The 20,873-nt window shown below is 41.7% G+C and overlaps 1 protein-coding gene across 14 annotated transcripts in view; it reads right to left on the reverse strand.

The window, feature by feature from the left end:
• kiaa1109 (KIAA1109 ortholog) overlaps nucleotides 1–20,873 on the reverse strand; it is a 67,197-nt gene that overhangs the window by 4,106 nt on the left and 42,218 nt on the right. For 5 of the 14 annotated variants that reach the window (XM_056269014.1, XM_056269019.1, XM_056269008.1 and 2 more), the window contains 25 exons: nucleotides 20,303–20,433; nucleotides 20,085–20,208; nucleotides 19,881–19,996; nucleotides 19,077–19,146; nucleotides 18,090–18,137; nucleotides 16,214–16,446; nucleotides 15,924–16,127; nucleotides 14,969–15,173; nucleotides 14,470–14,659; nucleotides 12,957–13,115; nucleotides 12,693–12,832; nucleotides 12,416–12,614; nucleotides 11,646–11,849; nucleotides 11,353–11,529; nucleotides 10,535–10,672; nucleotides 8,383–8,592; nucleotides 8,129–8,282; nucleotides 7,870–8,027; nucleotides 7,060–7,249; nucleotides 6,761–6,978; nucleotides 6,425–6,676; nucleotides 6,113–6,316; nucleotides 4,372–4,566; nucleotides 4,096–4,230; nucleotides 3,846–4,014 (listed from right to left, as the gene is read on the reverse strand). In XM_056269014.1, coding sequence (XP_056124989.1) covers nucleotides 3,846–4,014; nucleotides 4,096–4,230; nucleotides 4,372–4,566; nucleotides 6,113–6,316; nucleotides 6,425–6,676; nucleotides 6,761–6,978; nucleotides 7,060–7,249; nucleotides 7,870–8,027; nucleotides 8,129–8,282; nucleotides 8,383–8,592; nucleotides 10,535–10,672; nucleotides 11,353–11,529; nucleotides 11,646–11,849; nucleotides 12,416–12,614; nucleotides 12,693–12,832; nucleotides 12,957–13,115; nucleotides 14,470–14,659; nucleotides 14,969–15,173; nucleotides 15,924–16,127; nucleotides 16,214–16,446; nucleotides 18,090–18,137; nucleotides 19,077–19,146; nucleotides 19,881–19,996; nucleotides 20,085–20,208; nucleotides 20,303–20,433 — 4,223 coding nt within the window. The remainder of the gene's footprint in view (nucleotides 1–3,845; nucleotides 4,015–4,095; nucleotides 4,231–4,371; nucleotides 4,567–6,112; nucleotides 6,317–6,424; nucleotides 6,677–6,760; nucleotides 6,979–7,059; nucleotides 7,250–7,869; nucleotides 8,028–8,128; nucleotides 8,283–8,382; nucleotides 8,593–10,534; nucleotides 10,673–11,352; nucleotides 11,530–11,645; nucleotides 11,850–12,415; nucleotides 12,615–12,692; nucleotides 12,833–12,956; nucleotides 13,116–14,469; nucleotides 14,660–14,968; nucleotides 15,174–15,923; nucleotides 16,128–16,213; nucleotides 16,447–18,089; nucleotides 18,138–19,076; nucleotides 19,147–19,880; nucleotides 19,997–20,084; nucleotides 20,209–20,302; nucleotides 20,434–20,873) is intronic. The other 9 variants (XM_056269017.1, XM_056269016.1, XM_056269021.1 and 6 more) reach the window with 9 other exon arrangements.

Genomic DNA, 20,873 nt, shown 5'->3' on the forward strand with positions numbered 1-20,873 from the left:
CCCTCGCGAGTCACAAAGCGGCTTGGCAAGCCGTTTCAGCGCCCGAGTGGGTTTTTGCGTACTGTAACCCAGGGTTACAAGCTGCAGTTTGCAATAAAACCTCCGCATTTCAACGGCGTTCTCTCTTCTCACACAGAAGAAAACGCCTCACACATTCTGAAAGAGGAAATTTCCTCCCTCCTAACAAGGGAGCGATTCAGATGGTGCCACCCAATCTGATAAATCATGGTTTTTATTCCTGGTATTTTCATGTTCCAAAAGGCGTGGCGCCCCCCCGCCCTATATTGGACCTTCGAGTGTTGAACAAACATTTGAGGAAATTCAATTTCAGAATGTGACACAAGCCTCTCTCGCCTGTGCCATAAAGCAGAACGACTGGTTCACATCAGTCGATCTGAAAGATGCTTTCTTTCACATAAGCATCTACCCTCCACACAGGAAATATCTTCGTTTCGCCTACCAAGGCGTTTGTTACGAATTCACAGTTCTTCCGTTCGGGCGCAATTTGAGTCCCCGAACTTTCTGTCTGTGTGCGGAGGTGGGCGTGGCGCCCCTGAGACTATCAGGGCTGAGAATTCTGACTTACTGGCTCATCATAGCCAAATCAAAGGAGAAGGTGTCGCTGGACACCGGCCGGGTGCTCGCGCACATCACATCCCTCGGGTTCAAGGTGAATGCGAGCGAAAACAATCTGACTCCCAGTCAGAATGTGATTTTCCTGGGCTTGGAATTGAACTCAGTCTCCATGCGAGCGCGTCTCTCTCAAGAGCGCGTTCGCTCGCTGATGGACTGTCTGTCTCAGTTCAGTGAAGGGGCGAGAGTACAATATCGCACATGCCTCAGGCTGCAGGATCTCATGGCTTCATCTATCCAAGTTGTGCCATTGGTCTCCTGAGAATGAGAACGTTCACGAAATGGGTTTTGTACACTACATTTCAGCCCGATTTGCGATCTCTGCCGCTCGGTAACGATGACGCGCGCCTGCTCGGCGGCCTTGCGCCATTGGGAGAGCGAGAACTTTTACGCACGGGGAACCCCCCCTGGGGACGGTACGATGCGAAAAGTTTTGACGACAGATGCGTCCTTAACAGGCTGGGGAACCACCCAGGAAGGCAGAACGGTGAACGGTCTGTGGCTGAGCAGACTACGTTCAGCGCACATTAACTATTTAGAGCTTTTACTATTTGGAAAGCTCTGAATCATTTTCTGCCTTGCCTGCAGGGACATTCTGTTCTAGTACGGTGCGATAATACCAGGGTAGTGGCTTATATCAACCGTCAGGGTGGCATGCGCTCGTCGAAACTCCACGCTCTAGCTTACAGGCTTTTGGTGTGGAGCAGACAGGTTTTTCTGTCATTACGCGTGACTCATGTCCCGGGCATTCGGAACAGAGGCGCGGATCTGCTATCGAGGGGAAACCCAATCCACGGGGATTGGCGTCTTCACCCGCAGATAGTGGAGAGGTTATGGATGAGATTGGACAGGCAGCCGTAGATCTTTTCGCCTCGTGCGAAAATCACCATTGTCCTATGTTCTTCTCGCTAAAGGACATGGACGCGCCCCTCGGGGCAGACGCACTGGCCCACCCATGGCCCAAAGTGCTGTTGTATGCTTTTCCGCCCCTGTGCCTGATAATTTTCACACTGGCCAGGGTGAGAGAGCACGGCCTGTCTCTCATTCTGATAGCACCCAGGTGGCCCAAAGCCCCATGGCTGGCAGAGATAATCCCTCTGTTATACGCCGAGCCATGGCGCCTCCCCCCTCGCACGGACATACGGTCCCAAGCCAACGGGGAGATTTACCACCCCCACCCGGACAGGGTGGCTCTCTGGGCCTGGCCCGTGAGAGGACGAACCAAAATGCACTGGGGCTCCCGCCGCGTGTAATCGCCACTACTCAGAAGGCTAGGGCCGTTTCCACGCGATCCCTATATGGCTGTAAGTGGCAAGTGTTCGAAGGGTGGTATGATGGGCGTGGTTTCACATTTTATCAGTGCTCGGTGCCTGTTATTTTGTGTTTCCTGCAAGACCTCATGGAAAGAGGCAGGTCCTTTTCCACTATTAAGGTCTACCTGGCTGCGATTTCAGCCTGTCATGTGGGTTTTGGGGCTCCACCGTCAGGCAGCACCCTCTAACCCGCAGATTTATGGAGGGTGCACGCCGCTCTTTGCTGGTCATCAGGAGATCTGTTGAATCTGTCCCAGAGTGGGACCTCTCCATGGTGCTGGAAACGCGGTCTCTGTATCCTTTTGAGCCTCTGGGGAGTATTTCCCTTAAGCTGCTGTCCCTCAAGACAGCTTTGCTCTCGGCCTTGGCATCTGCTAAACGGGTCAGTGAGCTACATGCACTCTCGGTTCACCCCTCGTGCGCCAAATTCTCCCTAAGTGGAGATAAGGTTTTCCTTAAGCCTAACCCGGCCTTCATGCCGAAATGCTTCCCTGCGTTCACGTCGGAGGTTTTGGAGCTATCCGCTTTTCACCCTCCACCCTTTGCCTCCCCGGAGGATCAGGGGCTGAATGCTCTGTGTCCCGTCCGTGCTCTGCAAGCATAATGACCAGGACCAGTGCTTTCCGCAAGAGCGACCAGCTCTTTGTTTCAAGGGCTCCCCTGCACAAGGGGAGTCCCATTTCAAAGCAATGCCTCTCACATTGGCTTGTGGACGCTTTACTATGGCTTAGGAAGCAAAGGGAGTGCAGCCCCAAGGGGCATCAGAGCTCATTCCACAAGGGGCTTAGCCGCCTCTTGGGCTTTGTTCAGGGGAGTGCCACTGCAGGACATCTGCTCCGCGGCCAGCGGGGCCTCTCCTCATACCTTTGAGCGTTACTACCGGTTGGATGTCACCAGAACTTCGGTGGCACACTCGGTCCTAGGGGTAGGGTCCTCTTAGCCCTTTCCCACAGCCTCGTTTGGTTAACCAACGAGGAGTGAATGGGCCGGCTGGCCATGTTCATTCCTGTCACCAAGCATTCGCATTCCTTCTTGGGTTTAGCTATGTGCATTGGTGGTGCGGGGGCCATTATCATGTATGTGTCTCATGCATGTTTCATGCCCTGCTTGTCCACAGCAGTTAGTGTGGCGGAAAACTTGCAGGGTCATGTTTGTGGGACGTCTCTGAGGTGACCGTCCTTCTCTGGCCTTCAGAACCTCACTGTGAGTGTATTGGGCAATCGGGGAGCTGTCCATGTCTCTCCCATAGGTGGATCTCGAAACGAGATGATGAAAGAGAACAATAGGTTACTGTCGTAACCCCGGTTCTCTGAAACATAGAGTGGAGAGATCCACCAGCTTTGCCCCGCTTGCCGCACGAGAAGCGAATATACTTACTGAGGAATAGCAGCGCGCCCAGCTGTGATATGCCCGTAGGTAAGGGGGTGTGGCCTCACCTGGCATTGGCTGCGCGCTTCTGTCTGTTAGCCAGACTTGGTGCAATTGGATGCTTCTGCAGAGGTCAGGTACGGATGCCCTTCCCATAGGTGGATCTCTCCACTCGATGTTTCAGAGAACCGGGGTTACGACAGTAACCTATTGTTTTCTGCTAATATCTCCGCGAAAACACCACCAAAAACTATGGAACTTATATGGTTCTTTTCAGCTCGACTAGATGGTCCCAACGAGCCCGGTGCTCGCCGAATCCGTCTAGTATTCGCCGAGATATTTGCGTAATAGACGGTATTCTCTATGAGTTTGAGCACGAGCGCTCTTGTAAAATTTGGTTGCAATCTGAAACATCACCACTAGAGGCCGCTAAAAGTTACGTAGAGCACCTTTAACATAAGTCTATTTGACTTGAGACATCAGAAAGGTCTGTAAGGAACATGAGTTGAGGTCATGTGACCGCAGTGTTACCGTAGTGTGGGCTCCAGATGCCATGTGTTGCAGAGGAACTCTCTCCAGTCCACTGTGGCGTAGTTCACCACCTCTTCATTTTCCTTCTTCTCTGATGACGCTTCATCCTGCTGCGCGGTGGGGCTCTTCTGACCAGGTCGAGATGCGAAGATGCGCGGGGCGAAGAGAGCTGCAACACAAGCACATGCTCAGTGACAAGGCACATTTATGAAGAAGGGAAACCGAGTGAATCTGGATTTCATAATCTCACCTTTCTCCTTTTCTTTCAAGTATGCTGACACCAGGTCATGCAGGAACATGATGAGCTCTGCATCCATGGTGACACAGATGTGGTCGGTGAACTCGGTGACCACACTGCACTCCACTTTAGGCTTACTGCCGGCATCTGCAACACAGCTCAGAGTCAGCGAGGTTTCATACTATACAAGCTTCACAAGCGTCTAGCAACCTTAGGAATAATAATAATAATAATGTAGCTGCCAGAGGCTACCAGAATATACACATCTGGCAGGTTATTAGTCTGTACCACTGAGAGAAGGTTCCTCTGGGTCTTGTACATGAATGGATTTGAACTCGAGTTGCATTTTGGGAAGGGCGAAGATGGTCTCGGTTTCGTGGTTGTAGCTGGAGGAGCCCCTGAAGCCGCTCAGAAGGCTGGAGCTCTTTGCTGCTGCGCCGCTTTCTGAGTTGTTTGCATCCACGTTACGCAACAAGTTCAGCTCTGACGCAAGAAAAGAGAAAATAAAAATATTCCATTTCAAGAACGGCAAATATGGTAATCATAAACATGTGTCTGCTGCTCAGCACTAGCTCTGTTCTAAAAACTTAGTTAGCTGCCTATATAGACAGCATTTTATCTATTTCCCCACCATTGACGAAATTTTCCGTGATTTATGACACAACGCTTCTCCAACATTGATGTAATTGATGTGTTTTCACTGTTATACGGTAGGGGGCGCTATTACCCAACTTCTGAAAGAGTACTGAATCTCCTGATCAAAACAACCAAAAAAGGAGCAGAAATCAGGGATAAAAGCCTTGCTTTGCACGTTGTAGTCTTCGAAAAAACACTATTTTCTCAGCTTTTTGTTAAAAATGTTGCTTTTTAAATAAAACACCCACATTCAAGTGTTGATAAAGAAAGAATGCATGAACCTAGAATTAAAAAAAAGCAGAGGCTCTGTTCTGGGGGCCATGAAAGTTTTGTAAAAATGGAATCATTGGTGTGCTGCCCATGCAATGGCTTTTCTACAACCAGGAAAGGACCTCGAACTGGGTCTCAAGCTCCGGTCATTCGCAACTGCACCATATGTTGGAGCCCTTGCTCAAACACCTATTATATATATGACAGCTCTGACAAGATAGATTATAACTTTGGGTAAATTTTAAAGTATATATTTTTGAAGCTTAGCAACATGAAATGAAAAAATTGAAATGATGAAAATGATTTTAAAATCTACTCTCCTGTGAGGTTCACGTGAGGGATAGGGCTGTCACGATATCAGATTTTCACTACATGATTATCGTGGCCATGATAACGATATTATAGCAATATTTATAGAAATGGAGGGAAAAATATACTACTAGTATGCTATAGGTGTAGGGAGGTGAGAGAGACTGTAATCAGTGTAGAGAGAGTGTGTGCGCATGGTTGCCAGATTCCAAAGATTAAGTTAAACTTCGGGCAGAAAATGCATTCTTTTAACAGAAAAGCTCTGATTGGGGGATTCAAACTATCAACAACTGCAAACATGAAAGCTTATAGTAGACGCTTGAACAGCAGTCTGAAATATTTTTGTAAAGTTTACATTTTTTCACTACATTTTAGTGTTGTCTTTTTATACATCAACAATATTGCATGTTGATATAGCCACAGTTATCGTTTAATGACCTTATTGTCGTCTCGTCATCATCTCGTCTTAGTCTAGCTAAGCTAGTCGACAGATCATTTTATCATAATTTCCATAGTAACCATAGGTGAAGAAAAAGTACTTACTGTTGATCTCCACTTCCTGCAAACTGGGGTGTATTAACTTATTTAATTAATTATTTTTTAATAAATGTTTTTGTTTTTTTAAGCAGGAATTGTGTCTATTTCATCTGTCACCTAGAAAATATCGCCGCATCATTTTTTTTTATTTTTTTTTGCAATACCACAACCTATGGTGAAGTGTCAACCAGAATATTTACGATATTAGAATATAGGCAAAAGACTGCAAGACAGCTCACTAGGTTTGGAACAGAGCCATTGAGTGTGCAACATTTACCTTCGTTCCTCATGGCAGTGACATAGTTAAACCACTCTTTGACTGTAGCCACCCCATGCGGGGGGTTTTCATGACGACGACGGGTAACCTTAGTGATGGTTGCCATTGGGCTCTCCAGAGCACCACAAGGCTTGGTTACCATGGTATTATGCCCAAGGTGAAAGTCAAGGGTTTGAACTATATATGTAGAATCATCACTGGAGCCTAGACAAAAAAAAAAAAAAAAAAAAACTGTTAGTTGCAATTTATGAAAAGGCAAATGATGGATGAATGGATGGACGGACGGACGGAAAACCAGCACTGTGTCTGTACCATCCTCCCAGATCTTTTGTGCTTCAGTCCAGAAGGCGATATTGGGCTCTTCCAGGTGGAACAGCACCCAGGACTTGGAACGGAAGTTGGGCCCATGGAAACAAGCCAGAGTCATGTGGTTGCCATGGAGACTCATCGAGCCGCCCAGCTGCACAGCATCCTCTGGGAGTGGCATCTGGAAGAGGGAAATGTGACATCCAGCCACCATCTTCAGCACACTGGGCCAATGTCTGTGATGAGCTGCATCCATATCTGAGAGAAAAAGAGATTCATGTTAGTCATTTCATTAACAACAAAATTGTATTGTAAAAGTAAAATGGTCACAAGCACACTAACAGAGTTCAGCTGCTCCTTTGTCCATGTTGATGACCGGGGTTTTGGGAGGATTGTAGGGCACCGGGCCCCAGGTGGACAGGGCTCGCTTGCTGGTGTCAAACTGCTGTGTGAAGAACTCCTGCAACTTCATGCCGATCTTTATCAGGTCAGGGGTGGTGGAGCGGGAGATGATCACCTGGAATATGTCCCACTGCAGGTCTCCATGTACAAAGATCTCACTGGAGGAGATGCACATCAGAGCATGTTTGGTATGGTTGAGGTATTAGTTGATAAGCTAGTATGATTGGCAGTCCTTATACCTTTTCTCAGATAGACTGGCCTGAGTCGTGCAGAGGTTCACCTTCCACTCATCCTGTAGTTGCAAGTCAGCGTTACTGAAGATGCCCATTAATATGCTGGAGCCCATATAGTCCAGCCGGGCCTCTGTGGAGCCCATGGTGATCTGAATCTTATGACTGGGCTGCTGATTTGGATGTTCTGAAATATGGGCTAGAAGAACAATCGGTTATCAGTTACTGAAGAGGATGACCAGACAGCAGAGTTCTGTGCCATACAGAAATTAATTTAAAAAGCCTTTTCGTTTGCAATTCCCCTCATGAGTTTTAAAGTAGAATTAAAAATTAAATTAAATTCATAAATTCTAAGTGTATTTAAAGTTGCGATAAAACAAAAGTACAACAGATTGTTTTTCTTTTGTATGAACTACATCCGTGTGCAAAGTATCATAAAAAAACCCCATAGGGTGCAGGGTCGGTTCTAAAAATCAGTTGTTTCAATTGAGATCTGAAATGGGAAATTTGTATTTAATTAATAAATAATGAATTGATGATAATACATATATAATATTAAATTATACTAAAAATATTATAATATTATATTAACTTGACATTAAATTAACTCATTTTATGGACCATGGTAGAACACCATTTAACAGAACGTACTAATTTTGATATATTGCGTTTTGATAGCTGTTGTATCTGGTTATTATAACACTTTCAGAAATATGTCTGATAATTAGAGAAAATAAGTATTCAGGAAAAACTGACATAACCAGTTTTTAAAGCGAATACATTCTCTCTAAATAAATCAATTATTAAAAGTATACTTACAGACCATCTCCAGTGTGTTTACGTCAATGTTGCCACCCACCACTCCTCCTTTGGAATCCAGTTTGGAGCGACCCAGTCCGACAGACATGCTGATCTCACGATCTCTGTTACTGCCCACTGACAGACGGCCCTGACTCTTCAGCCCACTTGTTGTCCAACTGTTTAAGCACACACATACATACATAAATAGACATCAAACAGAGAGATATTAAGCATGTTAACAGCTGCACTAATCAAATAGATTCTGTAGGTCTCGTACGTATTGTTGCCCATGACATTGCTCATGTTCATCTGGACATTAAGCTGTTTAAGGTTGATGGCGAACACCACCAGAGTCTCCCATGGCGAACCCTGCTGTGCTGCTGCTGCTTTTCCGTTCCGAAACGACGGGATGGCGGTCTTTGTGACAGAGTCTGTTGAGACCCACACACAGACAATTGGTTAAATAGATAAGGATGGTAGAGCCACAAAGCTGCACATCATCATCAGACCTCTAGCAGAATGTATGTGTACCTCTGCGCGGTGCTGAAGAGTCAGACACGCTGCGGGAACGTCCGGTGGCGGGTGATTTGAGGTGCGCGTGGTTTGGTGTGGCATCAGTAAAGACGGAGGGGTGTTGAGTGGATTGGCCGTCCCACGTCCTCCAGTACGCTTTTCGGCTGGACTCAGGAGACAGGTGCTGTGCGATGCTCTCCACAGAATCTGGCGTGGCAGGACCTGAGGCTACAGCACATTTTACAGCAGTTATCATCAATGCTTTCCAGCATTCATCTGAAGATGCAAGATGACTGGGACAGGCGAGTAGGTATACATTACTGTTCAAAGGTTTGGACTCAGTGTTATTAAGGGTGTATTCATTTCACACCAGGAAAGTCCGATAGTTCACTTGCTTTGGTCCGGACCAAATAATATATATATATTTTTTTGTTGGTATGGTTCGCTTTCACACTGCTCTTTTTGCAAGTGAACCAAAATTTGTAAACAAAACCACACGTGTGCTAAGGTCGTCCATTCATTGGACAAGGATTCTCAAGTAGGGAAATCAGGAAGTGCAAAAAAGGCTTAACGTAAATTAACGCAGGATCATCCTTGTATTGTAACTATCGTTACATTATATGAACTGCAAATGCTTTTTTTTTTTGCATCTATGCGTGATTAGACTAAAAAGAACGCTCTGTATGTGAATGTCCTGAATGATGCACACACTCATTCATTCCATTCCAATGATGCACACACTCATTCATTCCATTCCAATGATGCACACACGACGCGCAGAAAGACGCGCAACAGATGTAATGTAGGCTACAACAGATCACTTTCCTATAACGCAACTCCGACTACGGAAGCCTGTTAACTCAAAGGCGCAGTGCTTTCTTGCAATTGGGTCGGTTCATGTCCACACCGTAAACGAACCGTACCAGAGTTCGTTTGGAACCATACCAAGACCACCTCTTCAGCTGGGTCTCGGTTCGGTTGTTTGGTCCGCACCCGAGTTCGATTGCTGTATTCACACCTGCCCAAAAGGTCCGCACCAAGGGTGGAAACGAACTAGAGTTCGATTCAATCGAACCAAACAAGGCAGGTGTGAATACACCCTAAGATATCCAGGTGAAGTTTAATCACATGCTTTCTGAAGCAATTCTTAAAGAGATAGTTCGTCCAAAAAATTAAAATTCGGTCATCATTTACTCAGCCGTATGTTGTTGCAAACCCATACGACTTGGACTTTTAATGGAGGGACAGAAACCTCTCAAAAACCATTAGTTAATCTTCAAAACACAAAGATATCCCAAGTAACCAAAACTTGGAAGATTCAAAAAGGTCATAAATGCATCATAAAACGAAATTCATATGAATGGAGTGGTTTAATCAAAGTCTTGTGAAGAGATATGATTGCTTTATATTCTGAACAGATATAATTTAGGCTTTCATCATACCCACATTAAAACACACATACATAGAACGCACCACATATAGTAAACACGAAAGTGTGTGTGTGCGAGAAGCCGAGAACAAACCTCATTGTTCTTTCTGGGTGAACTATCCCTTTAAACAGCTCAATACCTCAAACTTAGGTTCATCCAATCCTTTTGTCTTTTCCACTCTTTTTCTCTTATTTTCTAGTTTCAGATTTAGTTTTGTCTATTAAACTCTGCCTAAAAGGCATCTCTTCACTGTTGTAGATTGTGCACTGCTGTTTGACAGGTACAGTTCAATGAAGCTGCCAGCTGAGCACCAGTGAGGGGTCGCTTTCTCAAACTGCGTGTTGTTGTCCAGCAGGCATCTGTCATTGTTAAATCCAGTTTGCTTTCTTCTTTCTAGACAGCAGTGCAAGAAATAGCCTTCATCTCTCAAAAGAACAACAGACTGATAAAATGCCTGATACCAAAAATGGATTTCAGAAATGGAAGTGTACTTAATACTCCAGGAACTGAAAAACATTTTATTGTGATTGCCACACTTCAGTAGCACAACTTTTTCAATTGAAAAAATATATAAAAAGTATTTAACACACTATTTAACATCTCAATAATGATTTACTATGTTGCTGTTTTTGGTACTGAATTGTTGGTGACAAAAGCATCCATTTCTTGCAAAAACTTAATGGTGATTCCAAACTTTTGAACAGTTGTGTAATGTTGAGAGTATATACAGTATGTATAACCTGGTAAGTTAATGGTCTGGTCTCCTAGAAATAATCTCCTGGCAATGCTTCTGCGGTACCAAGCTCTTGGGAACGCAAGAATCTCACTCAAACGCCTCATGTCGTACTTGAAGGATGCAGAACCGATATCACACACCGCTAGAAGAAAGACAAACACACAGTGTCACAAATTAGTTACTGAGGCAACTGAAGGATTCCCTTTTATTGCATTTTATTGTTAAACACACTACATGTCAAAAGTTTGGGGTTGGTAAGACTTTTTCATGTTTTTTTTTTTTTGTGTGAAAAAAGTCTCTTATGCACAAAAATACAGTAATATTGTCAGTTATTATAAATTGTAATAATATTTATTTTCTATTTGAATATATTTTAAAACTTAATTTATTCAGGTAAAGCAAAGCTGAATTTTCAGCATCATTACCCCCGTCTTCAGTGTCACATATCTTTTAGAAATTATTCTAATATGCTGATTTGGGAATATATAATGATGTATAATAATGCAAGAAACACTTTCTATTATTAATCGATTTTGAACAGTTGTGCTGCTTAATATTTTTGTTTTCAGGATTCAAAAGTTCAAAAGAACATTTGAAATGGAAATCTTTTTAACATTATAAATGTATTTACTGTCACTTCTAATCAATTTAATGCCTTCTTGCTGAATAAAAATATTCATTTCTTTAAAAAAGACACATTACTGACCCCAAACTTTTGAACAGTCATTTAACAGTAGTGTCATACAGCCGGAAAAGGCTTTAGTAAGGTGATACAATCAGACATCCTGAAGGATATCCCAGTAATCATTTTGAATTACTCACCTGAGATGTTGATAAGAGTGGTGTCCATCTTCCCACCCTTGCTAGCAACGGAAGTATCAATAAATGCTGGGCATCCTGTACGTCTCATCCTGGAAAGACTGACTTTCACAAACTCCAAGTTGATGGAGAGAGAATCTTTCCTGCCCGTCACTGAAGAGGCCTCTTCGTCCACTGCTCCTGAAAGAACCAAAGTCATCTCCAGAATCTTATAATTATCTTTACAGTATATACGCTTATTCTACTTATAAACCATCACAATATTTCTGAGTAATGTCTTTGCAATGGGCTCTCACCCAGTGGTCCTGGTCCAGGTGGAAGGCCAGTAACTGCAGACTTCTGTTTGCCGGCTCCATAAGGATGAAACACATACAGTGAGAAATCTGACATACAGGCAGTGAAACTCAGACCTGATGAGTTAATCGGTTGGCCTGTTAGATCTGATTGGCTGCTGTGGTGGCGACTCCGCCCCAGAGGACTGCCTAACCCTGTAGATGGACCTGAGGGATGGAAGAAGTTACAAAGATTACCATTAGTCAGCACACCCTTTAAAGGGGCTATATGTAAGAATTTTCGTATCGCTTTAATTAAAGTAATACATTTAACGTCTAATGTTTATTTATTTGAAGGAATTAAAAGAGCAGTTTCATATCTCTCCTTGTACTGTTCAACTGGTCGAGGTTGATTTGGGATTTAGAAAGTAATTAGATAAGATTAGAGTACTAATAACTCTCTCTAAAAAGTATTGCATTACTTATTACGCTGTTGAAGATGTAATTAGTAGCTAGTAAATTCTTTTTTAGAGTAACTTACCTAACACAGGTTTTATGACACATGAAGCAAATGCTTATACAAACCACGATATTTGAGAGACAAGTTTATAGTTTATGTCAAGTTTAGGCTTACAACCAGGGATAGGTGCTTCTACATCAGTGTTATTCATCTATCATTTCCCTCTAATTTTAGGGATAACTTCTAGGTAGGGTTAGGGCTACATTTTTAGACAGGAATGTTGATCCAGGAAAATGTCTTACTTGGCAAGATAACGGTGACCGTACATTCATACCTTTGCTTCCAGGCACTCTGTTGGCATTGTGTACCGATGGAGGTGTGGAGGAAGGCGTGTGTTGGCCCTCTGACGGATGGGTGGCGCTGGTGGGCTCAAGTTCACCCCTATTGGATGAGAATACCAGGTCCAGAGAGGGAAGTTTCAGCATGCACTCCACTCGAGACATGGGGAGACAACTGAACCGGATTTGAGATGGCTGAGGAACAAACACAATGAAATGAACAGACCGCTTTGAGATTCACTAATGAGTACAAATGGAGGAACGCTGGTATACCTGCACCCTGACATAAACTACCACATCCACAGGGAAGGAGGAGTATGAATTTCCAGCAGAAGACACAAGAGACACCTGAGACTCCTCCAAAGGATCCACAGAATCAAAGTGACCAACATCCTCCTCAGGAACATTGAGGGCTACACAAACACACACACACACATATTAATATCAGCATAAAGTATACACACAAAAACCTCACAGAATTGTGATTTTATCATATGTTATTCAAGTGACAAATGATAAATCTGAAACCACACTTACTGTAGTTCCTGTCGACTGGTGTGATGGGAATTGTCTCCAGCGCTTTCTCCAGGAAGTCCAGCAGACATGGGCTGATGACCATTTCCTCTGGCAATGTCTGTAGGGCTACCCATGCATACAGCTTAGCCATCTTCACCCCTACACTCGGCTTCCCTTTAGCTGCACACACACACACACACACACACACACACAAAGTTGAGAACAATCCTTTGCTGCCAATTTATCATGCAATGAAAACAAAAGATTCAGAGCAGGATGCAACCATTTGGCACCTAATTCACCTCCAGCATGCAAGCAATATGCATGAAGCACAACAGAGCAGCAAAAACAAAAACCCCAAATTGTTTAACACAAGCATAAAATGCAATTATGGTAATAGAAAATTATTTAAAATCAACCGCAATCAATAGCTAGCAATCAATGGATAGTAGTGTCTAGATATCACCATCTACTTTCATTATATGGAAAAGAGAAGCTTGAACATCAACCTAAACTCCATTTTGTGTTGAGCTCGGAGCAACATGAGGCTAAGTAAATGGCAAGATATTTGTAATTTCTGTGGATGTGTGATAGTTAGTGATGCTTGTTTACTTGATATTTATTTACATTTGCTCTTATCCAAAGTGACTACTGAGGTTATACCGCTATGTACTAATATATATATATTTTTTTACTATTATACACTTCTGTTTAAAAGTTTGGGGTCAGTAAGATTTTTTTTAAAGCAATTAATACTTTTATTCAGGTCATGGACACATTGAACTGAAAAAAGTGACAGCATTTATAAGGTTACACAATATTTGTATTTCAAACAATTGTTGCTCTTTTGAACTTTCTATTCATCAAAGAATCCTAAAAAAAAAATGTAATTATCAGTTTAATCAGTTAACCAGTACAACTGTTTTCAACACTGATATATATTATTAGCAAATGTTTCCTGAGCAGCAAATCAGCCTATTAGCATGATTTCTGAAGGATCGTGTGATTCAACTTGGCATCACAGGAATAAATTACATTTTAAAATATAATATGACAGTTTTTTATTGTACTGACATTTCACAATATTACTCTTTACTGTATTCTTGATCAAATAAATGCAGCCTTGGTTAACATAAGAGACTTCTATAAAAAAAAATATATATATATATATGATGGACTTCAAACTTTTGAACGGTATTGTATATGCTATGATTTATTTTTCTAGTTTTAGTTGCTATCAGCAAGATAAACCAAAAAAAAAAAAAAAAAAAAAAAGAGTAAAATTGTTGCCAATAATATTATAACAACAACTAATAATGGAAGCTTGTCTCAAACCAAGCAATGTCACATCAGCATTAAAAACAACACAGAACCACAGCAGAAAAAAGATTCTGCAGAGTGGCAACTGTGAACACTGTTCCTAGATAGTCATGCGCTACAGTCGAGCTCAGAGCTGTGGGCTCCAGTGCAGAGATGAGGCTAAGCGCATGCAGGAAGCCAGCGGCAGAGGACGACAGATGAAGAGAGTGTGTACCTGAAGGGAGAGGAGGGGGTGGGGGAGGGGGAGGGAGGAGTGTGTTAATCTTTCCAGGGCCTGAGGCTGGTGGTGCGGGTGAGTCTCTCATACCATACAGTTTGGACTCTTTGGAAAGGGTTCTGGGAAGGGAAGATCCACGCGAGGCAACGGGCGACTCCGTCTTCAACATTTTAGAGTTGTAATGTAGCTGTAAACAGACAGAGAGGGGAAAATGAGTGCTACAGTTAACCAATCATAAAAAGTGTACATTACTGCATCCATTTAGGTTTACTGCTGTTTTACATTTGTAACATGTTTTATTGCAGCGGTTGAGCATTGTAACCCATCAGACATGTTGGTTGCATAAATCCAAGTGCAAATCAAATGCATTGAAATAGATCTATAGGGCTATGAGTGTATTTGAGCGGGTTTTATGTGGTGGTACACCCAAAACTTAAGTCTCAGGTTGAAAAATTGTAGCTGAAATCCTTCTGTGTGCAATCGGCTTTACTTAAACCATATCATTAGATCCACTGCAGACCTTAACATCCACTCCAGGGATGTAGAAGACAGTGGTCTCAATGTCACTGGTCTTGCTCTGCAGAGAGGTAGGTACTCGCTTAGCATTCAGCAGATGAGAGCTGGAGCCTAAACTGTGCTGCAGCTTTCGCTTCTTAGGAGGAGAGTCCTGATCCAGACTCCTCGAGCTCCGCTCACAACTCCTAAACAACAGAGAGACATTTTAGACACACAGAAAGGCTTTACAGCTCTGATCGAGATTAAATCCAGAAGAATAGAGCTCTGAATGGATGATGTTTTCTTGTAGGCCAAAACCTGGAAACGTGTTTGCATTTAAGCACTTACAGTTCCTAAAAGTCAATGGGTTTTTTGGTTAAATGCATGAAATAAGGTCTGTGGTTAACACAAGCTCAAGATATTTTCAAGTTTTATTCTACGACATTAAAATTCACAAGGGGGTATTACTGGTGTATTTTAAGCTTTTACTCGTCTTTGCTGACAAGTGGCTAAATGAGGTTGTTCGGAACATAAATAGTCATCTACACACCAGTCCGCTTTCACAGCCTCGTTGCTTTTATAACCATGCTATTGCAAACTATTCTAACTCAAACTGGCTTTTAAATAAACTCTGAAAAAGTTGTCGGAGTTTGTTTATGGCCTATGTTTATATTTTTACTTCTGCCGATTGTATTTAAGCTTCAAAATTCATAAAAGTTGTGTTTACTTGTAAAGATTATCATGATGAACAAAAAATGTCAATCTTTTGTTGGTCAAGAAGTTATCACCTGCAATAATCCAAAAGCCATTGAAAAAAATCCTATTGGGTTTATGTAGAGGGAACCAGGGTGACTAACTTCCATGTTGTCCTACAAGAATATGTCATTACTGCAGCACTGCAGTTCGTTTTATTTTCAAAATGTGTGATGTGTGGGCATTTTGGGTTGTTTCTTTACCTCCTCACTGCGAGATCTTCATGCTCAGTTGGCTGGGTGCTGGGGTGCAGAACACACTTGCCGCTGTCAATCTCGACACGCACGTCCAGCTCAAAGTCAATGTTCCGTTCAGTGGGCGGAGCTAATCCTGCACGCTGAGGGGGTGTGTTGGGCCAGCGCTCGCTGAATAATGCAGAAAGTGCAGATGATTTCCTCTGAGAGCCCCTGAGAAACACAAATATGCAGACCATCAGTTTAGGGAGCGTGTAATTGTGTTTGTCGAGTGTTTGCTTGCGCTGTGTTTAACGCACCCTGGTCTGCGATAATAGCTGTGCGCCCTTTCCCTGTCAAACTCGTCATCTTTGTCCGAGTCCTCTGATGAAGTCGAGGAGAGGTCGTCCCGCCGACTGTCATCAGGCTGGAAGGGAATGGTTGGTGAAAAGACAGCTGGTGTGCCAGGGGCACTGAACACTGAGCATGATGGGTAATGGGCAGGATCATCAATGGTGACAGACAACAGCTCCACCTCTGTCTCCTCCGGGAACTTCAATAATCAGTGAAAGCCAACAGTCAGAAGATCTGTCTATGCATCTATCCATCTATTCATTCATTTCTCTTCTAAAGGATTTACGTCTCTTCAAATAAGCGAGTGTTAACATTTCCAGGTCAAATTTCACCAAAAAATAAAGAGAAAAAATAAGACGTTTTTTAGGATCATTAAGATGGCTGATATTATTAATTTTTAAATGTACCATTATTGCCCAATATTGGAAGCAAATCATACATTCATTCCTTCAATTATAATGCTAATGTTTTGATGCCTAAATTCACTTATAGTATTAAAAACAATTGATTTTATTGTTTAAAAAACTTTTGTTTTTATAACACTGTACTTAAAAGCCTTTATTTCTATATAATGCATTATCTATATCTTTTTTATAAATAATTGTAACCAATATTATAAATGCATTATAATATTTTGGGATTTTTTTTTTTTTTAGGTATAAAGTTCTTTCCATGAGTATGGAAAGAAAATTCTATGAAAGTAAAAGAATTCCATCAACTGTTTGGTTACTGACATTCTTCAAAATATCTGAAAATATCTGAAAGAAATTCATACAGGTTTGGAAAAATCTGAGGGTGAGGATATGATGAAAGATTTTTCATTTTTGGGTTAACTATCTCTTCGAGTAAAGTGTTACCTTTTGTACACAAAATAGTATAGAATTTTAATTATCAGCCCATTTTCAATCATCAAAATAATTACTGGATATTGGTATCGGACAGAATTTTAAGATCAGGGCATTTTACTTTTGAGATTCTCAATGGCGATTCTCATTGCTGCAAAACAGAAATATTACTTATTATAAGTTAACACAATAACACTTAACTGACTGTTGTGGAAATATTGTACTGATACAAAAATGGTACTGAAACAAGGCTTCATGTTACAATTTCTATTACTTTTCATGTGACTTTGTGGTGAAATATAACCCTGACATGTCTAAAAGCTCAATGGGCACGAGGCTATTCTATCGGGTCAAAATATTAGATTAATGCTAATTTAAGTTTGCAACTGATAAAATAGAAATTCCTTTATCCAACTGCCTAACATTTACAAATCATCTCAATGAATCTCTCTATCCATCCATTCATTATTCTGTCCCTGTATCTGTTAATGTGCTCAAAACCTAAACTGGTCTGATTCTGACTCAGATTCAAACTGACTCCGTTGGCTGATAGCTCATAACCAGTGAGCACTTTGGAGAAAGCTTTTCCTTTTCCCAATTCATGCTTTCCACTAAGACCCAGCGGAGGAGAGAGGGATGAGAAATGAAAAGATGAAAAGATGGACAGATGACAAGACATCATGAGCAATGCAATGAACTAAGATCAAGTTCTAGACATGCTGAGGAAACAAGAGCTGATTAGTTATTACAAACACAGCACAAGAGCAGCTTCGACATATGGAGCGAGGGAGTGTGTGAATCAATGTGTGAGTAGAGAGATCAAGAGAAAATAAGAACACTTTCCAACCTAAGATCCAAATAGGCTAAAACCATTTGATCGAGAAAGATGATTTTTGATCGAGTTTTGAAAAGCAGTTTTGATTTGGCACAAGAAGATTTTCATGCAGAGATTCAGAGGTGATTTTAAGAATTTGATTTGATCGTTTTTCTCTGGTACCTTAAATACAGAGCCAGCTGGACTGGGGATTAGGTTTGGGGTTTCCATCTTAAACACAAACAAACTTATGAAAAACCCATCCATAAATAAAACCGGTATACTGAGCTATACAGTACATGATCATACGTGTTCAGCATATTATGTGCATACTATACATGTGGCTTTTATAAAGTCAAGAGTGAAGTACTTTCAGGTGAAACTAAAAATCTACTGAGTGTGAAGTGCGTGTCTTTCCAAGTTCACAACCATTCAAATTTTATTTATTAAATGTATGCAAACCAAAACAGTAATCAAAAAAATTAGATACAAAATTCTGTAATATTGAAAAAGTGAAAACTGTTTTGTATGCAGATTTGGTCCGCAAGAAACATTTCTTATTATTATCAAAAGTTGAAAACAGTTGTGCTTAATATTTTTGTAGAAACCATAATAAATGTTTTCAGGACTTTATGAACAGAAAGTAAAAAAAAAACAGCATTTATTTAAAATATAATGTTTCCTAACATTATAAATGTTTAACTTCAATTTAATGCATCCTTGCTGAATAAAAGTATAATTTTTGAATGGTAGTGTATATCAAAAGCAAAGCTTTATTCAACTTTACAGCTTCGTTGACATGTAAACAATGAACATGAAGATGGAACATTAAGGTGCGTTCACGCCATGTCGTAATTACCACAAAAAGCCTTCATGTGCTTGTAGAATTTGCAATTTTCTGAGAGCTACGACTTGTACCTTGTGGCCGCTGTACCACCTGACCACTGCAGATTTAAGGTGTGTTCGGCTTGAAGCGCCGCTGTTCAGATCGATCGGTACACGACATCAAAGAACCGCGAGAGCGACTCAAAAAGCGATTTTTTTACGGTAACTTCGACATGGTGTGAATCCAGCATTAGAATGACGACAAAAAGATCCATAAAGCATTTCAAATGAACAAAGTCAGACATTTCAGAGTCAGACACACACAGATGTATGCAGGCACACTACCGTGTCGATGTTGAAGGTAACCCGTGGTGCTGGAGATGCTGCGTCCACTTTGATATCGGGCAGGTCATCCCTTTAGAGACAAAATGAAAGAAAGTAAAGATGTGTAACTGAAAGACATTAACCCATCTGCAAAGAACTGAGTGTGTGTGCGTGTGTGCGTGTGTGTGTGTGTGTTTGTTTTTGTGATATATGAGGACACAAATGTGTATAATGACATGCATATTACACTGGTATTACAACTTACACGTGATATATGAGGACATTGCATGAGTCCTCATATTTCAAATAGCTTAAAAAACATAAAAAACAATGTTTTTTTTTAAATGTAAAAATGCAGCATGTCTCCTGTGATGGGTAGGTTTAGGGATAGGGGCAGTGTAGGGGGATAGAATATACAGTTTGTCCAGTATAAAAATCATTACGCCTATGGAATGTCCTCATATATCACAAAAACAAAGCTGTGTGTGTGTGTGTGTGTGTGTGTGTGTGTGTGTGTGTGTGTGTGTGTGTGTGTGTGTGTGTGTGTGTGTGTGTGAGAGAGTGAGTGAGAGAGTGAGTGAGTGAGAGAGTGAGTGAGAGAGTGAGAGAGTGAGTGAGAGAGTGAGAGAGTGAGTGAGTGAGAGAGTGAGTGAGAGACAGAGTAAGTGAGAGAGTGAGTGAGAGAGTGAGTGAGTGAGAGAGTGAGTGAGAGAGTGAGTGAGAGAGTGAGTCAGTGAGTGAGTGAGTCAGTGAGTGAGTGAGTGAGTGAGTGAGTGAGTGAGTGAGTGAGTGAGTGAGTGAGTGAGTGAGTGAGTGAGTGAGTACCTGGGTCTATCCGACCTCTTCATTGCTGGTCTGCCTGTTGTTGAGATGCTCTTTGACCTGCTGTTGCTGTAGCTAGGCTTGTACCCTAAACCCCATTTATCTTTCAAAGATGCAGCCTAAACAAAGCATAACCATTTAATCTCTACCAGATTTACAGTGTATAATTAATAAGCAGTAATAAAGCTGAATCAAAGCGATTCTTACCCGCATGCTGGAGCGCCGCAGCTTCTTGCGCACATCTCGGCGGATATCATTGACAGCGACAGATTCCAACTGTTGGTAACGCTGGATTTCCTGGTTAATGGTGCTTTCACTTGCACCCAGTTTCCTTAGAGAAAAAAAACAAGAATAATAGGGATTTATTTTAGGCAGAAGCCAATCAATTGAGGTATTTTGGTTCTTAAATGTTAGGCTGATATTACTTGAGATCGTCAATGACTTTGGCCTGCTCATTGAGTTCTCTAATGTCCACCAGGCGCTTGGAGAACTTTCGTCCACGCGCGTCGATTATCTGATTGCTCATAACTGCCTGCCTGCGCAGGTCAACCGACTCCTGTAAGAGGGAAACTACTGTCAATATAACACATTTAGATGCAAGACATACTTAGGGGTGGGCGGTATGACAAAATCACGGTATGAGCGATTCAGAAATGTTATACACCACTTTATAATTTTTTTTGACAAATATTTAAAGCATATATTTACACTTCTGTTCAAATGTTTGGTGTCTGTACGATTTTTAAATGTTTTTGAAAGAAGTCTCTTATTCGCACTAAGGCTGCATTTTATTTGATAAAAAAATTCAGCAAATACAGTAATATTGTGATATATTACTACAGTTACACAATGTTAGATTTATATTTTGAATAAATGCTGGTCTTTTTAACTTTTTATTCATCAAACAATCCTGGAAAAAGTATCATAGGTTCCAAAAAATACAAATTAAAACAAAAAATAAAAGCAGCAGTTTCCAGCATTGATAATACATCAGCA

Source organism: Rhinichthys klamathensis, unplaced genomic scaffold (assembly GCF_029890125.1).
Source record: "Rhinichthys klamathensis goyatoka isolate OS25496 unplaced genomic scaffold, OSU_Roscu_1.1 h1tg000280l_1, whole genome shotgun sequence".
Classification (NCBI taxonomy): Eukaryota; Metazoa; Chordata; class Actinopteri; order Cypriniformes; family Leuciscidae; genus Rhinichthys; species Rhinichthys klamathensis.